Source organism: Salvelinus alpinus, chromosome 5 (assembly GCF_045679555.1).
Source record: "Salvelinus alpinus chromosome 5, SLU_Salpinus.1, whole genome shotgun sequence".
Classification (NCBI taxonomy): Eukaryota; Metazoa; Chordata; class Actinopteri; order Salmoniformes; family Salmonidae; genus Salvelinus; species Salvelinus alpinus.
This window is the reverse complement of record NC_092090.1, coordinates 24,739,266-24,760,070: the sequence shown is the minus strand read 5'-3', so window position 1 is coordinate 24,760,070 and position 20,805 is coordinate 24,739,266. Positions and strand designations below refer to the sequence as shown.

The 20,805-nt window shown below is 43.4% G+C and overlaps 1 protein-coding gene across 2 annotated transcripts in view; it reads left to right on the top strand.

Moving 5' to 3' along the window:
• The window catches only part of LOC139575792 (FERM domain-containing protein 5-like), a 166,363-nt gene that overhangs the window by 125,792 nt on the left and 19,766 nt on the right, over positions 1-20,805 (top strand). For both annotated transcript variants that reach the window (XM_071401098.1, XM_071401097.1), the window contains exons 2-4: positions 13,731-13,835; positions 18,751-18,793; positions 18,956-19,034. In XM_071401098.1, coding sequence (XP_071257199.1) covers positions 13,731-13,835; positions 18,751-18,793; positions 18,956-19,034 — 227 coding nt within the window. The remainder of the gene's footprint in view (positions 1-13,730; positions 13,836-18,750; positions 18,794-18,955; positions 19,035-20,805) is intronic.

Genomic DNA, 20,805 nt, shown 5'->3' with positions numbered 1-20,805 from the left:
CAGTAATGTTGTTCTGTAGATTAGAAAGTGGGTGGTGATATTCACTGGCAGTAATGGTGTTCTGTAGATTAGAGAGTGGGTGGTGTTATTCACTGGCAGTAATGGTGTTCTGTAGAATAGAAAGTGGGTGGTGTTATTCACTGGCAGTAATGGTGTTCTGTAGATCAGAGAGTGGGTGGTGTTATTCACTGGCAGTAATGGTGTTCTGAAGATTAGAAAGTGGGTGGTGATATTCACTGGCAGTAATGGTGTTCTGTAGATTAGAAAGTGGGTGGTGTTATTCACTGGCAGTAATGGTGTTCTGTAGATTTGAACGTGGGTGGTGTTATTCATTGGCAGTAATGGTGTTCTGTAGATTAGAAAGTGGGTGGTGTTATTCACTGGCAGTAATGGTGTTCTGTAGATTAAAAAGTGGGTGGTCATATTCACTGGCAGTAATGATGTTCTGTAGATTAGAAAGTGTGTGGTGTTATTCACTGGCAGTAATGGTGTTCTGTAGATTAGAAGGTGGGTGGTGTTATTCACTGGCAGTAATGGTGTTCTGTAGATTATAAAGTGTGTGGTGATATTCACTGGCAGTGATGGTGTTCTGTAGATTAGAAAGTGGGTGGTGTTATTCACTGGCAGTAATGGTGTTCTGTAGATTAGAAAGTGGGTGGTGATATTCACTGACAGTAATGGTGTTCTGTAGATTAGAAAGTGGGTGGTGATATTCACTGGCAGTAATGGTGTTCTGTAGATCAGAGAGTGGGTGGTGTTATTCACTGGCAGTAATGGTGTTCTGAAGATTAGAAAGTGGGTGGTGATATTCACTGGCAGTAATGGTGTTCTGTAGATTAGAAAGTGGGTGGTGTTATTCACTGGCAGTAATGGTGTTCTGTAGATTAGAACGTGGGTGGTGTTATTCATTGGCAGTAATGGTGTTCTGTAGATTAGAACGTGGGTGGTGTTATTCACTGGCAGTAATGGTGTTCTGTAGATTAAAAAGTGGGTGGTCATATTCACTGGCAGTAATGATGTTCTGTAGATTAGAAAGTGTGTGGTGTTATTCACTGGCAGTAATGGTGTTCTGTAGATTAGAAGGTGGGTGGTGTTATTCACTGGCAGTAATGGTGTTCTGTAGATTATAAAGTGTGTGGTGATATTCACTGGCAGTGATGGTGTTCTGTAGATTAGAAAGTGGGTGGTGTTATTCACTGGCAGTAATGGTGTTCTGTAGATTAGAAAGTGGGTGGTGATATTCACTGACAGTAATGGTGTTCTGTAGATTAGAAAGTGGGTGGTCATAATCACTGGCAGTAATGGTGTTCTGTAGATTAGAAAGTGGGTGTTGATATTCACTGACAGTAATGGTGTTCTGTAGATTAGAAAGTGGGTGTTGTTATTCACTGGCAGTAGTGGTGTTCTGTAGATTAGAAAGTGGGTGGTGTTATTCACTGGCAGTAGTGGTGTTCTATAGATTAGAAAGTGGGTGGTGATATTCACTGGCAGTAATGGTATTCTGTAGATTAGAAAGTGGGTGGTCATATTCACTGGCAGTAATGATGTTCTGTAGATTATAAAGTGGGTGGTGATATTCACTGGCAGTAATGGTGTTCTGTAGATTAGAAAGTGGGTGGTGTTATTCACTGGCAGTAGTGGTGTTCTGTAGATTAGAAAGTGGGTGGTGATATTCACTGGCAGTAATGGTGTTCTGTAGATTAGAAAGTGGGTGGGGATATTCACTGGCAGTAATGGTGTTCTGTAGATTAGAAAGTGGGTTGTCACATTCACTGGCAGTAATGGTGTTCCGTAGATTAGAAGGTGGGTGGTGATATTCACTAGCAGTAATAGTATTCTGTAGATTAGAAAGTGGGTGGTGATATTCACTGGCAGTAATGTTGTTCTGTAGATTAGAAAGTGGGTGGTCATATTCACTGGCAGTAATGGTGTTCTGTAGATTAGAAAGTGGGTGGTGTTATTCACTGGCAGTAATGATGTTCTGTAGATTAGAAAGTGGGTGGTCATATTCACTGGCAGTAATGATGTTCTATAGATTAGAAAGTGGGTGGTGTTATTCACTGGCAGTAGTGGTGTTCTATAGATTAGAAAGTGGGTGGTGATATTCACTGGCAGTAGTGGTTTTCTGTAGATTAGAAAGTGGGTGGTGATATTCACTGGCAGTAATGATGTTCTGTAGATTAGAAAGTGGGTGGTGATATTCACTGGCAGTAATGGTGTTCTGTAGATTAGAAAGTGGGTGGTGTTATTCACTGGCAGTAATGGTGTTCTGTAGATTAGAGAGTGGGTGGTGTTATTCACTGACAGTAATGGTGTTCTGTAGATTAGAAAGTGGGTGGTGATATTCACTGGCAGTAATGGTGTTCTGTAGATTAGAAAGTGGGTGGTGTTATTCACTGGCAGTAATGGTGTTCTGAAGATTAGAAAGTGGGTGGTGATATTCACTGGCAGTAATGGTGTTCTGAAGATTAGAAAGTGGGTGGTGTTATTCACTGGCAGTAATGGTGTTCTGTAGATTAGAAAGTGGGTGGTGTTATTCACTGGCAGTAATGGTGTTCTGAAGATTAGAAAGTGGGTGGTGTTATTCACTGGCAGTAATGGTGTTCTGAAGATTAGAAAGTGGGTGGTGATATTCACTGGCAGTAATGGTGTTCTGTAGATTAGAAAGTGGGTGGTGTTATTCACTGGCAGTAATAGTGTTCTGTAGATTAGAAAGTGGGTGGTGTTTTTCACTGGCAGTAATTGTGTTCTGTAGATTAGAAAGTGGGTGGTGTTATTCACTGGCAGTAATGGTGTTCTGTAGATTAGAAAGTGGGTGGTCATATTCACTGGCAGTAATGATGTTCTGTAGATTAGAAAGTGGGTGGTGTTATTCACTGGCAGTAATGGTGTTCTGTAGATTAGAAAGTGGGTGGTGTTATTCACTGGCAGTAATAGTGTTCTGTAGATTATAAAGTGTGTGGTGATATTCACTGGCAGTGATGGTGTTCTGTAGATTAGAAAGTGGGTGGTGATATTCACTGGCAGTAATGGTGTTCTGTAGATTAGAAAGTGGGTGGTGATATTCACTGACAGTAATGGTGTTCTGTAGATTAGAAAGTGGGTGGTGATATTCACTGACAATAATGGTGTTCTGTAGATTAGAAAGTGGGTGGTGATATTCACTGGCAGTAATGGTGTTCTGTAGATTAGAAAGTGGGTGGTGATATTCACTGGCAGTAATGATGTTCTGTAGATTAGAAAGTGGGTGGTGATATTCACTGGCAGTAATGGTGTTCTGTAGATTAGAAAGTGGGTGGTGTTATTCACTGGCAGTAATGGTGTTCTGTAGATTAGAGAGTGGGTGGTGTTATTCACTGACAGTAATGGTGTTCTGTAGATTAGAAAGTGGGTGGTGATATTCACTGGCAGTAATGGTGTTCTGTAGATTAGAAAGTGGGTGGTGTTATTCACTGGCAGTAATGGTGTTCTGAAGATTAGAAAGTGGGTGGTGATATTCACTGGCAGTAATGGTGTTCTGAAGATTAGAAAGTGGGTGGTGTTATTCACTGGCAGTAATGGTGTTCTGTAGATTAGAAAGTGGGTGGTGTTATTCACTGGCAGTAATGGTGTTCTGGAGATTAGAAAGTGGGTGGTGTTATTCACTGGCAGTAATGGTGTTCTGAAGATTAGAAAGTGGGTGGTGATATTCACTGGCAGTAATGGTGTTCTGTAGATTAGAAAGTGGGTGGTGTTATTCACTGGCAGTAATAGTGTTCTGTAGATTAGAAAGTGGGTGGTGTTTTTCACTGGCAGTAATTGTGTTCTGTAGATTAGAAAGTGGGTGGTGTTATTCACTGGCAGTAATGGTGTTCTGTAGATTAGAAAGTGGGTGGTCATATTCACTGGCAGTAATGATGTTCTGTAGATTAGAAAGTGGGTGGTGTTATTCACTGGCAGTAATGGTGTTCTGTAGATTAGAAAGTGGGTGGTGTTATTCACTGGCAGTAATAGTGTTCTGTAGATTATAAAGTGTGTGGTGATATTCACTGGCAGTGATGGTGTTCTGTAGATTAGAAAGTGGGTGGTGATATTCACTGGCAGTAATGGTGTTCTGTAGATTAGAAAGTGGGTGGTGATATTCACTGACAATAATGGTGTTCTGTAGATTAGAAAGTGGGTGTTGATATTCAGTGACAGTAATGGCGTTCTGTAGATTAGAAAGTGGGTGGTGATATTCACTGGCAGTAATGGTGTTCTGTAGATTAGAAAGTGGGTGGTGATATTCACTGGCAGTAATGGTGTTCTGTAGATTAGAAAGTGGGTGGTGATATTCACTGGCAGTAATGGTGTTCTGTAGATTAGAAAGTGGGTGGTGTTATTCACTGGCAGTAATGGTGTTCTGTAGATTAGAGAGTGGGTGGGGATATTCACTGGCAGTAATGGTGTTCTGTAGATGAGTAAGTGGGTGGTGATATTCACTGGCAGTAGTGGTGTTCTGTAGATTAGAAAGTGGGTGGTGATATTCACTGGCAGTAATGGTGTTCTGTAGATTAGAAAGTGGGTGGTGATATTCACTGGCAGTAATGGTGTTCTGTAGATTAGAAAGTGGGTGGTGATATTCACTGACAGTAATGGTGTTCTGTAGATTAGAAAGTGTGTGGTGATATTCACTGACAGTAATGGTGTTCTGTAGATTACAAAGTGGGTGGTGTTATTTACTGGCAGTAATGGTGTTCTGTAGATTAGAAAGTGTGGTAGAGAAGAAATAAGAAATACTGTATGTGTACTTGCATGACACACACACACACTCACCTGTGCGCGCACACACACACACACACACACACACACACAAATGCATGCAGGAATGCACAAACACACACACACACACACACACTGAATTAAGCTCATAATAAATCCATACTATACAATGAAGATGCCACATTGAAAGTCATCAGTAGCTTTCCTTTGTTCATTCTGAGATGAGATGCATGTCACGCGGGACTAGGTGGGTGAAAGAATCAGACGCAGAGAGAGAGCCGCTTGGGATAAATATTCCTTTTTACTACTTCACAAAAATGATAAGCCCGAGCATACAGGGCGCAGGGAAACACTTGCAAAACCCAAAACACACGCACGTAACCAAAAGACAATCCCGCACAAAACAAGGGCGGGTCAAACTCCTAAATATAGGGAAGCTCATTTACGAAACCAAAAAAAACACAGGTGCAACTAATCAGACAAAACAAACAGACAAGCGAAAAAGGGATCGGTGGCGGCTAGTAGGACGGTGACGACGACCGCCGAGCACCGCCCGAACAGGCAGGGGAGCCAACTTCGGCGGAAGTCGTGACAATGCATCCATTATCTCTGATTAAACCTCACTCATTAAACCTTCTATTACCCCATCTTCTCTGTATTAACATATCTGCCATGTTCAACAATAAAGTGGAGATAATGGTGTAGGTAGATGGTAGGTGGTAGATGGTAGGTAGTAGATGGTAGGTGTTAGGTGGTAGGTGGTAGGTGGTAGAGCAAAGCAGTGGAATACTGTACCAAAACATGGTACTCTGAATTAACATAACATATCCACACTCCCCACAAATCTATATTGTACAGTACAGCGTTTTCCTACATAGTTTTTGTTCCTCCACAGTAGCTCGTCTCTGGGCTTATTCCCATAGGGACATCAGAGACCGCTTTGCTTTGCATCGGATCAATACGCTTTAGCTTCAGTCCTATAATATATACAGTCATTGTCTTCAGCCCTGCTTCAGTCCTATGATATATACAGTCATTGTCTTCAGCCCTGCTTCAGTCCTATAATATATACAGTCATTGTCTTCAGCCCTGCTTCAGTCCTATAATATATACAGTCATTGTCTTCAGCCTTGCTTCAGTCCTATGATATATACAGTCATTGTCTTCAGCCCAGCTTCAGTACTGCTGTTTCTGTTCCAGGGGTGCTGCTCTCAACTTTTTAAAGTTGAATTTATCTCATCAATATGCAAAGTATACATTCAGTACAAGTTGAGGACAGCTGTATGTACGTGCAATGTGCAGTGGTGCTTATGTAGCCATAATACAGTATGTAAAGCTGCTTAGTGACTGCTAAGTGCTATAGGTGGCAGGTAGCCTAGTGGTTAAGAGTGTAGTGCCACTAACCGAAAGGTTGCTGGTTTGAATCCCCTTGGTGAAAAATATGTCAATTTACCCTTGAACAAGGCACTTAACCCTAATTGCTCTTGATAAGAGTGTCTGCTAAATATGTAAAGTGTTGTTGTTCCTGGTGAGGGACAGATTGTTGAGTGCATCCAAAATGGCACCATATTCTCTGTATAGTAGTAGTGCACAAAAAAGGGAATAGGGAGCCATTTGGGACAAATCCTAGGATTAGTCTAATGAATGAAAGCCTGTGTTTGGGTTCCAGTTCATTTCATTCCTAAATGTTCAGACCCATCGTGATAAATGGCTCTGTGTTTTGTTGTCTTTCAGTAAACACAGTTGCCATAAATGACATCACACACACACTGTGATTAATTAGAGAGGCTGTCTGCCTCATTTTGGCTGTAGATAAGTTATGTAGCTTAGTATAGGAAGCATGTACTATATGCGTGTATACGTTGGTGCAGTGTCTCTGTATGTGCTTCTGTGGAGCTGTGTTTGTGTCTGCCTGCCACTCTCAGACCGGCAGGATGATTGTATTTTAAGGGAGTGCGAGTCAGCGCTTCGTGTCGTGTAGGGTAGTCCTCAGTGTGTGTGGTATAGCTGCTGTGACGGTGACATACTGGACAGAGACAGTAGCCAGTGGATGTGAGATCCCATAGAGAGACTGGAAAAGGTCAGGCTTCTGTGGTGCTAGCCAGCGTTAACATTCAGAACATTCTGTCTGCGTACCAAATAGCACACTATTCCCTATATGGTTCTGGTCAAAAGTAGTGCACTATATAGCGAATATGGCGCCATTTGGGATGCATCCTCAGCGCTAACACTGAGCCATACAGTCACCTAGGGCTTTGTCAGATGCCAGCCTCAGCCCTGCTGATGTGTTTTATGGTGGTAAACTGGGCCATTCTTATTACTGGGCCATTCGTATTACTGGGCCATTCATTTTACTGGGCCTGGGCCATTCATTTTACTGGGCCTGGGTCATTCATTTTACTGGGCCTGGGTCATTCATATTACTGGGCCTGGGCCATTCATTTTACTGGGCCTGGGTCATTCATATGACTAGGCCTGGGTCATTCATTTTACTGGGCCTGGGTCATTCATATTACTGGACCTGGGTCATTCATTTTACTGGGCCTGGGTCATTCATATGACTAGGCCTGGATCATTCATATTACTGGGCCTGGGCCATTCATATTACTGGGCCTGGGCCATTCATATTACTGGGCCTGGGTCATTCATATTACTGGGCCTGGGCCATTCATATTACTGGACCTGGGTCATTCATATTACTGGACCTGGGTTATTCATATTACTTGGCCTGGGCCATTCATATTACTGGACCTGGGTCATTCATATTACTGGACCTGGGTCATTCATATTACAGTAGAGTAGAGTGTGTGAGTTTTAGCTGCCACTAAACACAGCTGTCTCCATGCTGGGCCACATACAGATGCTGGGCTGTACTGTAGCGGGCTGCTGCGTTAGCATGCATTAATCAATGCCTGAGAAGTGCACAATTGTGAATCTTTACATGGTGTAGTATGTCAGTGACATTGGCTAGAAGGTACAGAGGGAGTAGAAAGGCATGAGCCCCCACCTGTGACTGTCCCAACTGTCCTCACTAATCAACGCACCAGGGCCTAGGCCAGGCCTGGGCAAAGGCCGGCCCGGGGCTATATGCGGCTCGCGACCTGATTCAATACGGCCCACGGAATCATGCTCAGATCACTTAGAGAATTTGCTATAGTAAAGTTTTGAAAAAGGTATTTGTTATTCAAATGAAAATCCCAATGAATACCCGCCTTTGTGTTATGATTTAACTCTCACCGCTTGTGGGACATTTATTTTGAAGGTACCTATAAATAACAATTGCATGAGGACAGACAGTGACAGACAGGCTGACACACGCCACAGTTACAAATAGTAGCTAGCTCGAAATTGCGCAAAAACTGTTTTATGTACAGTGATTTGCAAAAGTATTCATCCCCCTTGGCGTTTTTCCTATTTTGTTGCATTACAACCTGTAATTTAAATAGATTTTTATTTGGATTTCATGTAATGGACATTCACAAAATAGTCCAAATTGGTGAAGAGAAATGAAAAAAATTACTTGTTTCAAATATTCTCAAAAATAAAAAACAGAAAGGTGGTATACAAGCGTGTATACAGTTGAAGTCGGAAGTTTACATACACCTTAGCCAAATTGTCACGATCGTTGTAATGAGGAGACCAAGGCGCAGTGTGATATGCATACATTCTTATTTTAATGAAGAAAGAACACTCAACAAAGTAACAAAAACGACCGTGAAGCTATATAAAACGAGTGCTGACAGGCAACTACACATAGACAAGAACCCACGAAACCAAAAGGGAAAATGGCAACCTAAATAGGATCCTCAATCAGAGACAACGATAAACAGCTGCCTCTGATTGGGAACCAATTCAGGTCACCATAGACCTACAATTACATAGACTTACAAAAAACCCTAGATCTACAAAAACCCTAGACAAGATAAAACAAGCATACCCACCCTCGTCACACCCTGACCTGACCAAAATAATAAAGAAAACATAGATAACTAAGGTCAGGGCGTGACACAAATACATTTAAACTCAGTTTTTCACAAGTCCTGACATTTAATCCTAGTAAAAATTCCCTGTCTTAGGTCAGTTAGGATCACCACTTTAGTAGAGAGAATGAGTAGAGAGTAGAGAGAATGATTTATTTCAGCTTGTGTTTCTTTCATCACATTCCCAGTGGGTCAGAAGTTTACATACACTCAATTAGTATTTGGTAGCATTGCCTTTAAATTGTTTAACTTGGGTCAAATGTTTTGGGTAGAGTTCCACAAGCTTCCCACAAAAAGTTGGGTGAATTTTGACCCATTCCTCCTGACAGAGCTGGTGTAACCGAGTCAGGTTTGTAGGCCTCCTTGCTCACACACACTTTTTCAGTTCTGCCCACAAATTTGCTATAGGGTTGAGGTCAGGGCTTTATGATGGCTACTCCAATACATTGACTTTGTTGTCCTTAAGCCATTTTGCCACAACTTTGGAAGTATGCTTGGGGTCATTGTCCATTTGGAAGACCTATTTGCGACCAAGCTTTAACTTCCTGGCTGATGTCTTGAGATGTTGCGTCAATACATCCACATAATTTTCCGTCCTCATGATGCCATCTATTTTGTGAAGTGCACCAGTCCCTCCTGCAGCAAAGCACCCCCACAACATGATGCTGCCACCCTCGTGCTTCACGGTTGGGATGGTTCTTCGGCTTGCCAAGCATCCCCATTTTATCTCCAAACATAGTGATGGTCATTATTGCCAAACAGTTCTATTTTTGTTTCATCAGACCAGAGGACATTTCTCCAAAAAGTACGATCTTTGTCCCCATGTGCAGTTGCAAACCGTAGTCTGGCTTTTTTATGGCGGTTTTGGAGCAGTGGCTTCTTCCTTGCTGAGCGGCCTTTCAGGTTGTCGAGGACTTGTTTTACTGTGGATATAGATCATTTTGTACCTGTTTCCTCCAGCATATTTACAAGGTCCTTTGCTGTTGTTCTGGGATTGATTTGCACTTTTCACACCAAAGTACGTTCATCTCTAGGAGACAGAATACGTCTCTTTCCTGAGTGGTATGACGGGTGCGTGGTCCCATGGTGTTTATACTTGCGTACTATTGTTTGTACAGATGAACGTGGTACCTTTAGGTATTTGGAAATTGCTCCCAAGGATGAACCAGACTTGTGGAGGTCCACAATTCTTTTTCTGAGGTCTTGGCTGATTTCTTTTGATTTTCCAATGATGTCAAGCAAAGAGACACTGAGTTTGAAGGTAGGCCTTGAAATACATCCACAGGTACACCTTCAATTGACTCAAATGATGTCAATTAGCCTATCAGAAGCTTCTAAAGCCATGACATCATTTTCTGGAATTTTCCAAGCTGTTTAAAGGCACAGTCAACCCTATGTAAACCTCTGACCCACTCGAATTGTGATACAGTGAGTTATAAGTGAAATAATCTGTCTCTAAACAATTGTTGGAAAAATGACTTGTGTCATGCACAAAGTAGATGTCCTAACCGACTTGCCAAAACTATAGTTTGTTAACAAGAAATGTGTGGAGTGGTTGAAAAAACGAGTTTTAATGACTCCAACCTAAGTGTATGCAAACTTCTGACTTCAACTGTATGTATTCATCCCCTTTGCAATGAATCCCATAAAAAAGATCTGGTTCAACCATTTACCTTCAGAAGTCACATAATTAGTTAAATAAAGTCCACTTCTGTGTAAACTAAGTGTCACATGGTCTGTCACATGATCTCAGTATATATACACCTCTGAAAGGCCCCAGAGTCTGCAACACCACTAAGCAAGGGGTACCACTAAGCAAGGGGTACCACTAAGCAAGGGGTACCACCAAGACCAAGAAGCTCTCCAAACAGGTCAGGGACAAAGTTGTGGAGAAGTACAGATCAGGGTTGGGTTATAAAGAAATATCCAAAACTTTGATCATCCCACGGAGCACCATTAAATCCATTATTAAAAAATTGAAAGAATATGGCACCAAAACAAACCTACCAAGAGAGGGCCGCCCACCAACTCTCACGGACCAGGCAAGGGCATTAATCAGAGAGGCAACAGAGAGAACAAAGATAACCCTGAAGGAGATGCAAAGCTCCACAGCGTAGATTGGAGCATCTTTCCATAGGACCATTTTAAGTCATACACTCCACAGAGCTGGGCTTTACTGAAGAGTGGCCAGAAAAAAGCCATGGCTTAAAGAACAAAATAAGAAAACACGTTTGGTGTTCGCCAAAAGGCATGTCATGTGGGAGACTCCCCAAACATATGGAAGAAGGTACTCTGGTCAGATGAGACTAAAATCGAGCTTTTTGTCCATCAAGGAAAACACTATGTCTGGCGCAAACCCAACACCTCTCATCACCCCTAGAACACCATCCCCACAGTGAAGCATGGTGGTGGCAGCATTATGCGTTGTGGATGTTTTTCATTGGCAGGGACTAGGAAACTGGTCAGAATTGAAGGAATGATGGATGGCGCTAAATACAGGGAGATTCTTGAGGGAAACCTATTTCAGTCTTCCAGAGATTTGAGACTGGGACGGAAGTTCACCAGGACAATGACCCTAAGCATACTGCTAAAGCAACACTTGAGTGGTTTAAGGGGAAACATTTAAATGTCTTGGAATGACCTAGTCAAAGCCCAGACCTCAATCCAATTGAGCATCTGTGGTATGACTTAAAGATTGCTGTACACCAGCGGAACCCAACCAACTTGAAGGAGCTGGAGCAGTTTTGCCTTGAAGAATGAGCAAAATTGCCAGTGGCTAAATGTGCCAAGCTTATAGAGACATACCCCAAGAGACTTGCAGTTGTAATTGCTGCAAAAGGTGGCTCTACAAAGTATTGACTTTGGGGGGTGAATAGTTATGCACGCTCAAGTTTTCAGTTTTTTTGTCTTATTTCTACTTTGTTTCACATTTTGTTTTGCATCTTCAAAGTGGTAGGCATGTTGTGTAAATCAAATGATACAAACCCCCCCAAAATCTATTTTAATTCCAGGTTGTACGGCAACAAAATAGGAAAAATGCCAAGGGGGTGAATACTTTCGCAAGCCACTGTATGTGAACAGACATTTTCAATTATGAAATATAACAAGTCAAGGCACAGATCATCTCTTACTGACTCTCACCTCTCAGCAATCCTTCGCATAGCGACGTCAGAAACTGTACTTTTCCCTCCGTGTAGTTCATTGCATGTTTAATAATGAAAATACCTACCAAAAGGAGAACATGGATGTGGTTTATTTCTGTGCATGTTAAAAAAGTTAAATAAGTAGCATATCTGGATGTGATTTACAGTAGATATATCTGTCAACACAGTCATACACATGATGTATAATCCTGTAATATGATTCTGGCCCGCGATGGCAAAAATATAGCCCTCCATGGAAAATAATTGCCCAGGCCTGGCATAGAGTGACTGACTGCAGCATCAGACTGGCTGGGGCTGAGGTAGATACTGACTGCATCATCAGACAGGCTGGGGCTGAGGTGGATATTGATTACATCATCAGACTGGCTGGGGCTGAGGTAGATACTGACTGCATCATCAGACTGGCTGGGGCTGAGGTGGATATTGATTACATCATCAGACTGGCTGGGGCTGAGGTAGATACTGATTGCATCATCAGACAGGCTGGGGCTGAGGTGGATATTGATTACATCATCAGACTGGCTGTGCTGAGGTGGATACTGATTACATCAACAGACAGGCTGGGGCTGAGGTGGATACTGATTACATCAACAGACAGGCTGGGGCTGAGGTGGATACTGATTACATCAACAGACAGGCTGGGCTGAGGTGGATACTGATTACATCAACAGACAGGCTGGGCTGAGGTGGATACTGATTGCATCATCAGACAGGCTGGGGCTGAGGTGGATACTGATTACATCATCAGACAGGCTGGGGCTGAGGTAGATACTGATTACATCAACAGACAGGCTGGGGCTGAGGTGGATACTGATTACATCAACAGACAGGCTGGGCTGAGGTAGATACTGATTACATCAACAGACAGGCTGGGGCTGAGGTGGATACTGATTACATCATCAGACAGGCTGGGGCTGAGGTGGATACTGATTACATCATCAGACAGGCTGGGCTGAGGTAGATACTGATTGCATCATTAGACAGGCTGGGGCTGAGGTGGATACTGATTACATCATCAGACAGGCTGGGGCTGAGGTGGATACTGATTACATCATCAGACAGGCTGGGGCTGAGGTGGATACTGATTACATCATCAGACAGGCTGGGGCTGAGCCCAGTCACCCAGTGACCACCTATGCCTGAGCAGGCAGCAAGCAGCAGAGCATATTCCATTTCTCTCTCTCTGAAAAGTCTACAGAGGCGGCACCATTCCATTTGTCATGCGCTGCTCTGCACTACAGGTTCCATTCCATTTCTCATTCACTGCACTGCACAGCAGGGCCTATTCCATTTCTCATTCACAGCACTACACTGAAGGTCCAATTGAATTTCTCACTCTCTACATTTCCTTCTCATCACTGTCTGCACCAGGTGTACATTACTCCACTTCCACTCCATTTTCCACCTTGTCTACCTCTCCGTACTGCTTCTCTCCATCATGTCTTTTCCTCTGCAGTAGAGATTTCAGCGAGACATCACAGATGGCTGTTTCTGCATATTAATATTTGATTCTCCTCAGATATGTCCCCAGGGTTGGTGAAATATTAACCATGTTCTGGTGTTATTGAAATCTCGTTTCTTTTGAGCCAAAAATCTTTCTACATGGTGTCTGTTCATGCCTTCACCCCTCTCCTCCTTAGCGCTTTGTCAGTCACTGTCTGTGGCGTTGCCTGGCTACCAACCACTGTCACCCCTACATTACTAACTAGTGTTGTTTTTCACGGTTGTACAGCGAGATGCATTACCTGGTGTCTCCTCTACCTGGTTGTCACCTCTGTCACCCCTACCCTGACAGTAGTTGTCTCTCCTCAGAGTTATTCATGTAGTGTTTTCTTATGTGTTACAGCGCGATGCAAAGGGACAGTACCTGTTTGATCTCATCTGTCACCACCTTAACCTGCTGGAGAAGGACTACTTTGGCATCAGATATGTGGACCCAGACAAACAGAGGGTGGGTGGTGTCAACCGATAGGGAGGAGGGGTAACTCCCTCTCTCTCTGTTTATGTCTGTCTATCTATCTCTCTCTTTCTTTCTGACTGTTTCTCTCTTAACTACCTCTCCCTTGCTGCCACTTTCACACTCTCTCTCCCTTTCTCCCTCTCCGCTCTCTTTTTCTCTTTCTTTCTTTCTTTCTTTCTTTCTTTCTTTCTTTCTTTCTTTCTTTCTTTCTTTCTTTCTTTCTTTCTCTCACTCTCTTTCCCATGACATCACACATATACCACTGAGCAGGCTATTTCTACAGTTTCTCCCTCTCTTCTCTCTCCTCCTTTCATGTGTGCCTGCAGCAGAGCCCAACCCGTACTCTACTGCGTCACAGCCTGAGGTTATTACTGTGTGTTAACTCTCTTGTCTGCACAGCCTGATACACACACGCACACCCACACACGCGCACACACGCGCGCGCGCGCGCACACACAGATCCTATTCCCAGAGGAACAATGGTTCCGTGCCGATCAGAATCAGTTCCTGTTCTGTCTCTATCTCAACACTTTCAGAGGAGCTAGTGTTGTTGTTGTTGTGAGGAGAAAACATTTGGTGGGAGGGAGGGGGATTGACAGAGTGATGGAGTAAAGTGGTAGCACATCTTTCTGCCCATAAACTAACCAGAAGAAGACAGCCATCTGCTGTCAGACTGACAGATTGGACAGGAACTGATTGGAGCTGTTGTGTGTTTCTTACCGTGAGTATTGAACTGGACCTTACTTGGAAACATATTCCCTCACCCTGATCTGTGGGAAATACTTTTGTCAGGTGTACTTTATGTGTAATAAAGCATCATTCTACCTTGACAGACTAATTAGTTACAGTACACATATAATTATTATCTATTTTTAACACGAGTGTCAAAATCACATTGTTGAGGAGCTGATGCAATAATGTGAAATATATATATATATATACAAAAATTGTATTTAACCTTTATTTAACTAGGCAAGTCAGTTAAGAACAAATTCTTATTTACAATGACGGCCTACCCCGGCCAAACCAGGACGACGCTGGGCTAATTGTGCGCCGCCCTATGGGACTCCCAATCACGGCCGGATGTGATACAGCCTAGTTCATATGCCTTGTGACCGTGAAATATACAGTGGGGAGAACAAGTATTTGATACACTGCCGATTTTGCAGGTTTTCCTACTTACAAAGCATGTAGAGGTCTGTCATTTTTATCATAGGTACACTTCAACTGTGAGAGACGGAATCTAAAACAAAAATCCAGAAAATCACATTGTATCATTTTTAAATAATTAATTTGCATTTTATTGCATGACATAAGTATTTGATCACCTACCAACCAGTAAGAATTCCGGCTCTCACAGACCTGTTAGTTTTTCTTTAAGAAGCCCTCCTGTTCTCCACTCATTACCTGTATTAACTGCACCTGTTTGAACTTGTTACCTGTATAAAAGACACCTGTCCACACACTCAATCAAACAGATTCCAACCTCTCCACAATGGCCAAGACCAGAGAGCTGTGTAAGGACATCAGGGATAAAATTGTAGACCTGCACAAGGCTGGGATGGGCTACAGGACAATAGGCAAGCAGCTTGGTGAGAAGGAAACAACTGTTGGCGCAATTATTAGAAAATGGAAGAAGTTCAAGATGACGGTCAATCACCCTCGGTCTGGGGCTCCATGCAAGATTTCACCTCGTGGGGCATCAATGATCATGAGGAAGGTGAGGGATCAGCCCAGAACTACACGGCAGGACCTGGTCAATGACCTGAAGAGAGCTGGGACCACAGTCTCAAAGAAAACCATTAGTAACACACTACGCCGTCATGGATTAAAATCCTGCAGCGCACGCAAGGTCCCCCTGCTTAAGCCAGTGCATGTCCAGGCCCGTCTGAAGTTTGCCAATGACCATCTGGATGATCCAGAGGAGGAATGGGAGAAGGTCATGTGGTCTGATGAGACAAAAATAGAGCTTTTTGGTCTAACTCCACTCGCCGTGTTTGGAGGAAGAAGAAGTATGAGTACAACCCCAAGAACACCATCCCAACCGTGAAGCATGGAGGTGGAAACATCATTCTTTGGGGATGCTTTTCTGCAAAGGGGACAGGACGACTGCACCGTATTGAGGGGAGGATGGATGGGGCCATGTATCGCGAGATCTTGGCCAACAACCTCCTTCCCTCAGTAAGAGCATTGAAGATGGGTCGTGGCTGGGTCTTCCAGCATGACAACGACACGAAGCACACAGCCATGGCAACTAAGGAGTGGCTCCGTAAGAAGCATCTCAAGGTCCTGGAGTGGCCTAGCCAGTCTCCAGACCTGAACCCAATAGAAAATCTTTGGAGGGAGCTGAAAGTCCGTATTGCCCAGCGACAGCCCCGAAACCTGAAGGATCTGGAGAAGATCTGTAGGGAGGAGTGGGCCAAAATCCCTGCTGCAGTGTGTGCAAACCTAGTCAAGAACTACAGGAAACGTATGATCTCTGTAATTGCAAACAAAGGTTTCTGTACCAAATATTAAGTTCTGCTTCTCTGATGTATCAAATACTTATGTCATGCAATAAAATGCAAATTAATTACTTAAAAATCATACAATGTGATTTTCTGGATTTTTGTTTTAGATTCCGTCTCTCATAGTTGAAGTGTACCTATGATAATAATGACAGACCTCTACATGCTTTGTAAGTAGGAAAACCTGCAAAATCGGCAGTGTATCAAATACTTGTTCTCCCCACTGTAGGCCTAAAGCCGAGACAATAAGAAGACACAGTGGCAGAATAAATTCAACCACACCTTTGTTTCATCACAAAACCTGAAAGCAACCTCTGTCCTGTGAAGTCCACAAAGCATATTGTATGTAACAAACAGTTACATGACCTACAGCATGGTCAAGCAAGTTAATGTTTCAGACATTTTCGGAATACTAAACAACTATTGATTTAGAACCAGGGAGAGTTACCGCAAGTCACAAAAGAAAACAGGAGCTGCCTTCACTAATCCAGCACCATTTCAATTTCAACATTTCACCATCATCAAATCACCTATGCTTAGTCTAATACAGTGACAACTAAAAGATACCAAACACAATTGAGTCCAATCAACGTACGTTAAATATGATGTGGCTGTTCTGATTTCTCTGTGTGTGTGTGTGTGTGTGTGTGTGTGTGTGTGTGTGTGTGTGTGTGTGTGTGTGTGTGTGTGTGTGTGTGTGTGTGTGTGTGTGTGTGTGTGTGTGTGTGTGTGTGTGTGTGTGTGTGTGTGTGTGTGTATGCGTGTGTGCATCCGTGCAAGTAGAAATAACATTTTGACTCACCCTACTTGTAGATAAATGCCAATTCCATCCTCCTCTCTTTCATGTTGATGAAATGGTCTGTGACTCTGTCATACAGTACACGCTTTTATTTTTTGTTGTCCTAGGCTACCTGGCTAAAATGCTTGCTCACTAGCCTAACTTCCTTTCATGGGCAATGTTAGCTAGTTAACATTAGCCTTCTACATCTAGCTACATATTGAACTTCCATTCTCTCAGGTCAGGGCACCATATATGAATTTATGGTTGGATCAGAATCGCCATCATTGGCCAGTACAGAGAATTAAGTAAAACCACAACTCCAAATCCCTGTCTCCATCAATGGATAATTTAGGAAAGGGCCCACTTTAGCTCGCTAGCCACAAACATGAGATGCAACAATTCAAGTTGTTTCTGTCTATGACGTATTGCTCTCGTGATGTTATTGGAGTGAAGCCAAATCCAAACTGGCTTCCCTTGACACATTTTTTTGGTGCACCAGGATCATTAACAGTTGAGCTCACTCAGTTTATTTCAACACTGATTGGCTATTATTTTATACTTTTTATGAATGGAGGCCAAATGCTTGCTGGCTTCCCTTGCGTTCAACACTACAGGCGGCAACAATGTCATGCTCTTTTTGACCAGACAGCATCAAATAGATGGCCTACACACACAGAGACAGAGGGGCGCTGTTTCGCTCACTCGGATGCTTTCTCCGGTGAGATACATTCCAGCCTTGCAAATTGAAGGAAAATTATGAAACACAGAGAGACGAATAGTCCATTTAAAAAATATATATATATTTATCAATATTTTGGGGAAGCCTGGCTTCTCTTGGCATCCATGAATACTGGTGCCTTCCTCAGTCAGAGTCAGAGTACTTAACCTAGTCTATATTCACTGTCAGTCTCTTCTATACACCTTACAGATTGGCATGTAGTTAGAGCAGTGTTTCAGGGTTTGATAGAAGGACTGTAGTAAGGGTATATGAGGCTTTGATAGACACAACTCTGTCACAGTCTATCACTGAAGCACTCAACCAAGCCCTCTCCAGAGCAGAACCTCGAGGCCAGGGGAGAGACAGGTGAAGTCTGGGAGATATGATGAACGTCAACAAACTAGGCCAGTATCACCGGTGTAGTGTCTTACCCTCCCCACTCATTTAATGTATTCCATTTTTCATTCAACCTTTATTCATACAGATTAATTGAGATAACAATTCAACTCACCAGAGATATTTTTTTCTCCTCCAAATGGTTATGAGCTGACAGACAACAAGCGTTTCTCTGAGTGTCCTTCCTCTAAAGCACTTTCCTTTCTTTCATCTCTATAAGTCACTGGGTAAGAGAGAGAGGGGGGATGATGAGGAGAGAGAGAGAGAGAGAGAGAATATAAACATCAGTGAGGTAGAGAGAACACAGCGTTAGGATGCTCAGTGGAGTTCTGTTCTAGAATGCCCTCCAGCTCTAGACAACAAGTCAGAATGCACAATTACTGAGCAATCAGACAACGTAGTCTGTCACTAATGTCTAGAGTAGAGGCAGAGGGAGAGCAGTCAGGTATTTAGCGCCTAGAAAACACCCTTTTTGACTGATTTGTTTTTGTTTATGTCTTTCAGCATTGGTTGGGTTTTACAAAATGTATTGCCAAACAAATTAAATGTAAGTACATGAATGCATGACCATGTATGACTATTGAATTATGCATGATGATATGCAGTTGCGAATTTGATTGGGTGATTGAGTCGTTGGCAGTTACTACTAGTTAGGTCACAGTAACTACTAGAAAAAGCCTATTTTCTAACATGTGACCTCTCCCCTCAGCCCAGCCTCCATTCACCATGTGTTTACGTGTCAAGTTTTATCCTCCCGACCCGGCTGCCCTGAAAGAGGAAATCACAAGGTAAGAGACTAGAGACAGAGTCTGACAGGCAGAATGGAGTGGGCTTATAATAGAGGAGACTAGGGTGCCAGCCATGCACTGCTGTCAACCCAACTCGGAGGGAGGGAGGGAGGGAGGGAGGGAGGGAGGGAGGGAGGGAGGGAGGGAGGGAGGGAGGGAGGGAGGGAGGGAGGGAGGGAGGGAGGGAGAGCTAGGTGGTAGGAAAAGAGAGTGTAGATTTTGCCTACAGTGGGTGCAATAGATTGAAAGAATTGGTTTGGTCCAAATGGTACAAATTACGTTGGATTCTTCCAACAGTGGGCAATCACTCTCTTTCATCTGATTGAAACTTCTCATGTTGATGCTGAATTTTACACACATCTAGAATATCACTACAGGCATGAATGAGTGAGCACAAGCTGATTTTAGGGGTATCAAAACCCTACAGTGAATCCGTTTGTAGGAGGATTTAGACCAGATAACTCTTTCTTTAAGTTGCAATGTCAGGTCACCCTGCCTGCACAATGTGGTACTCTATCTCTGACAGTCAAACTACGGTGAAGAGGAGGAGGAAGGAGGAGGAAAGAGGGAGGAGGGAGGGAGGAGGCGGAGGGAGGAGAACGGCAGAACGGCTGCCTTCCTCACACCTCACCTAGTTAGTCTGTGTCCAAATGGCATCCTATTCCCTATGTAGTTCACTAAGACCAGAGCCTGGTCAAAAGTAGTGCACTACATAGGGAATAGGGTGCCATTTGGGACGCAACCCTAGTCTCGTCATCATGCAATCTAGCCCCTTTCACTTTCCACTGCTTCCCATTGTCTCATAACCCCAGTCGGAGCTAGGGAGGGAGAGAACGCTTCCCATTGTCTCATAACCCCAGTCGGAGCTAGGGAGGGAGAGAACGCTTCCCATTGTCTCATAACCCCAGTCGGAGCTAGGGAGGGAGAGAACGCTTCCCATTGTCTCATAACCCCAGTCGGAGCTAGGGAGGGAGAGAACGCTTCCCATTGTCTCATAACCCCAGTCGGAGCTAGGGAGGGAGAGAACGCTTCCCATTGTCTCATAACCCCAGTCGGAGCTAGGGAGGGAGAGAACGCTTCCCATTGTCTCATAACCCCAGTCGGAGCTAGGGAGGGAGAGAACGCTTCCCAATCCTCCACCATCTGGTGACGCTGCCAGCAGCACCTTCTGTAAAGACACACACACACACACACACACACACACACACACACACACACACACACACACACACACACACACACACACACACACACACACACACACACACACACACACACACACACACACACACACACACTTATGACATTTTGCTGTATGATTAATAATGGTATTTATTGCGTTACTGCTCTTAGAGAAGATAAGCCACTGGTGTGTGAAATGAATGCTGGGTAAGATATTCTGAAATGTGCGTTTTCTTGGGATGCAGTCTGAGGCAACTTGATCTCACATGAAACGTTTACATGAATTGCAAGAGCCTGAATAACAATCACATTCTCAACCAGAAGACTGAAGGAGGACTCTCCATGGACCACAGCTAAACTGATCTATAAACCCAAAACCACATCTCTTGTGTGCTGGCCAAGTAACAGTCTGTCACAGAAGACTACAGTTAAATCAGTAGATCACGAAGAGTTAATTATAACTCAAATCATAACTAAATCACAGATATGTGAAATCATAGAGGACAGAGCCAGGGTGAAAGATAATCATCACATATCCACTCAGATCCACTCAGATCATGATAAGTGGAGTTCTATTTGAAGTTCTATA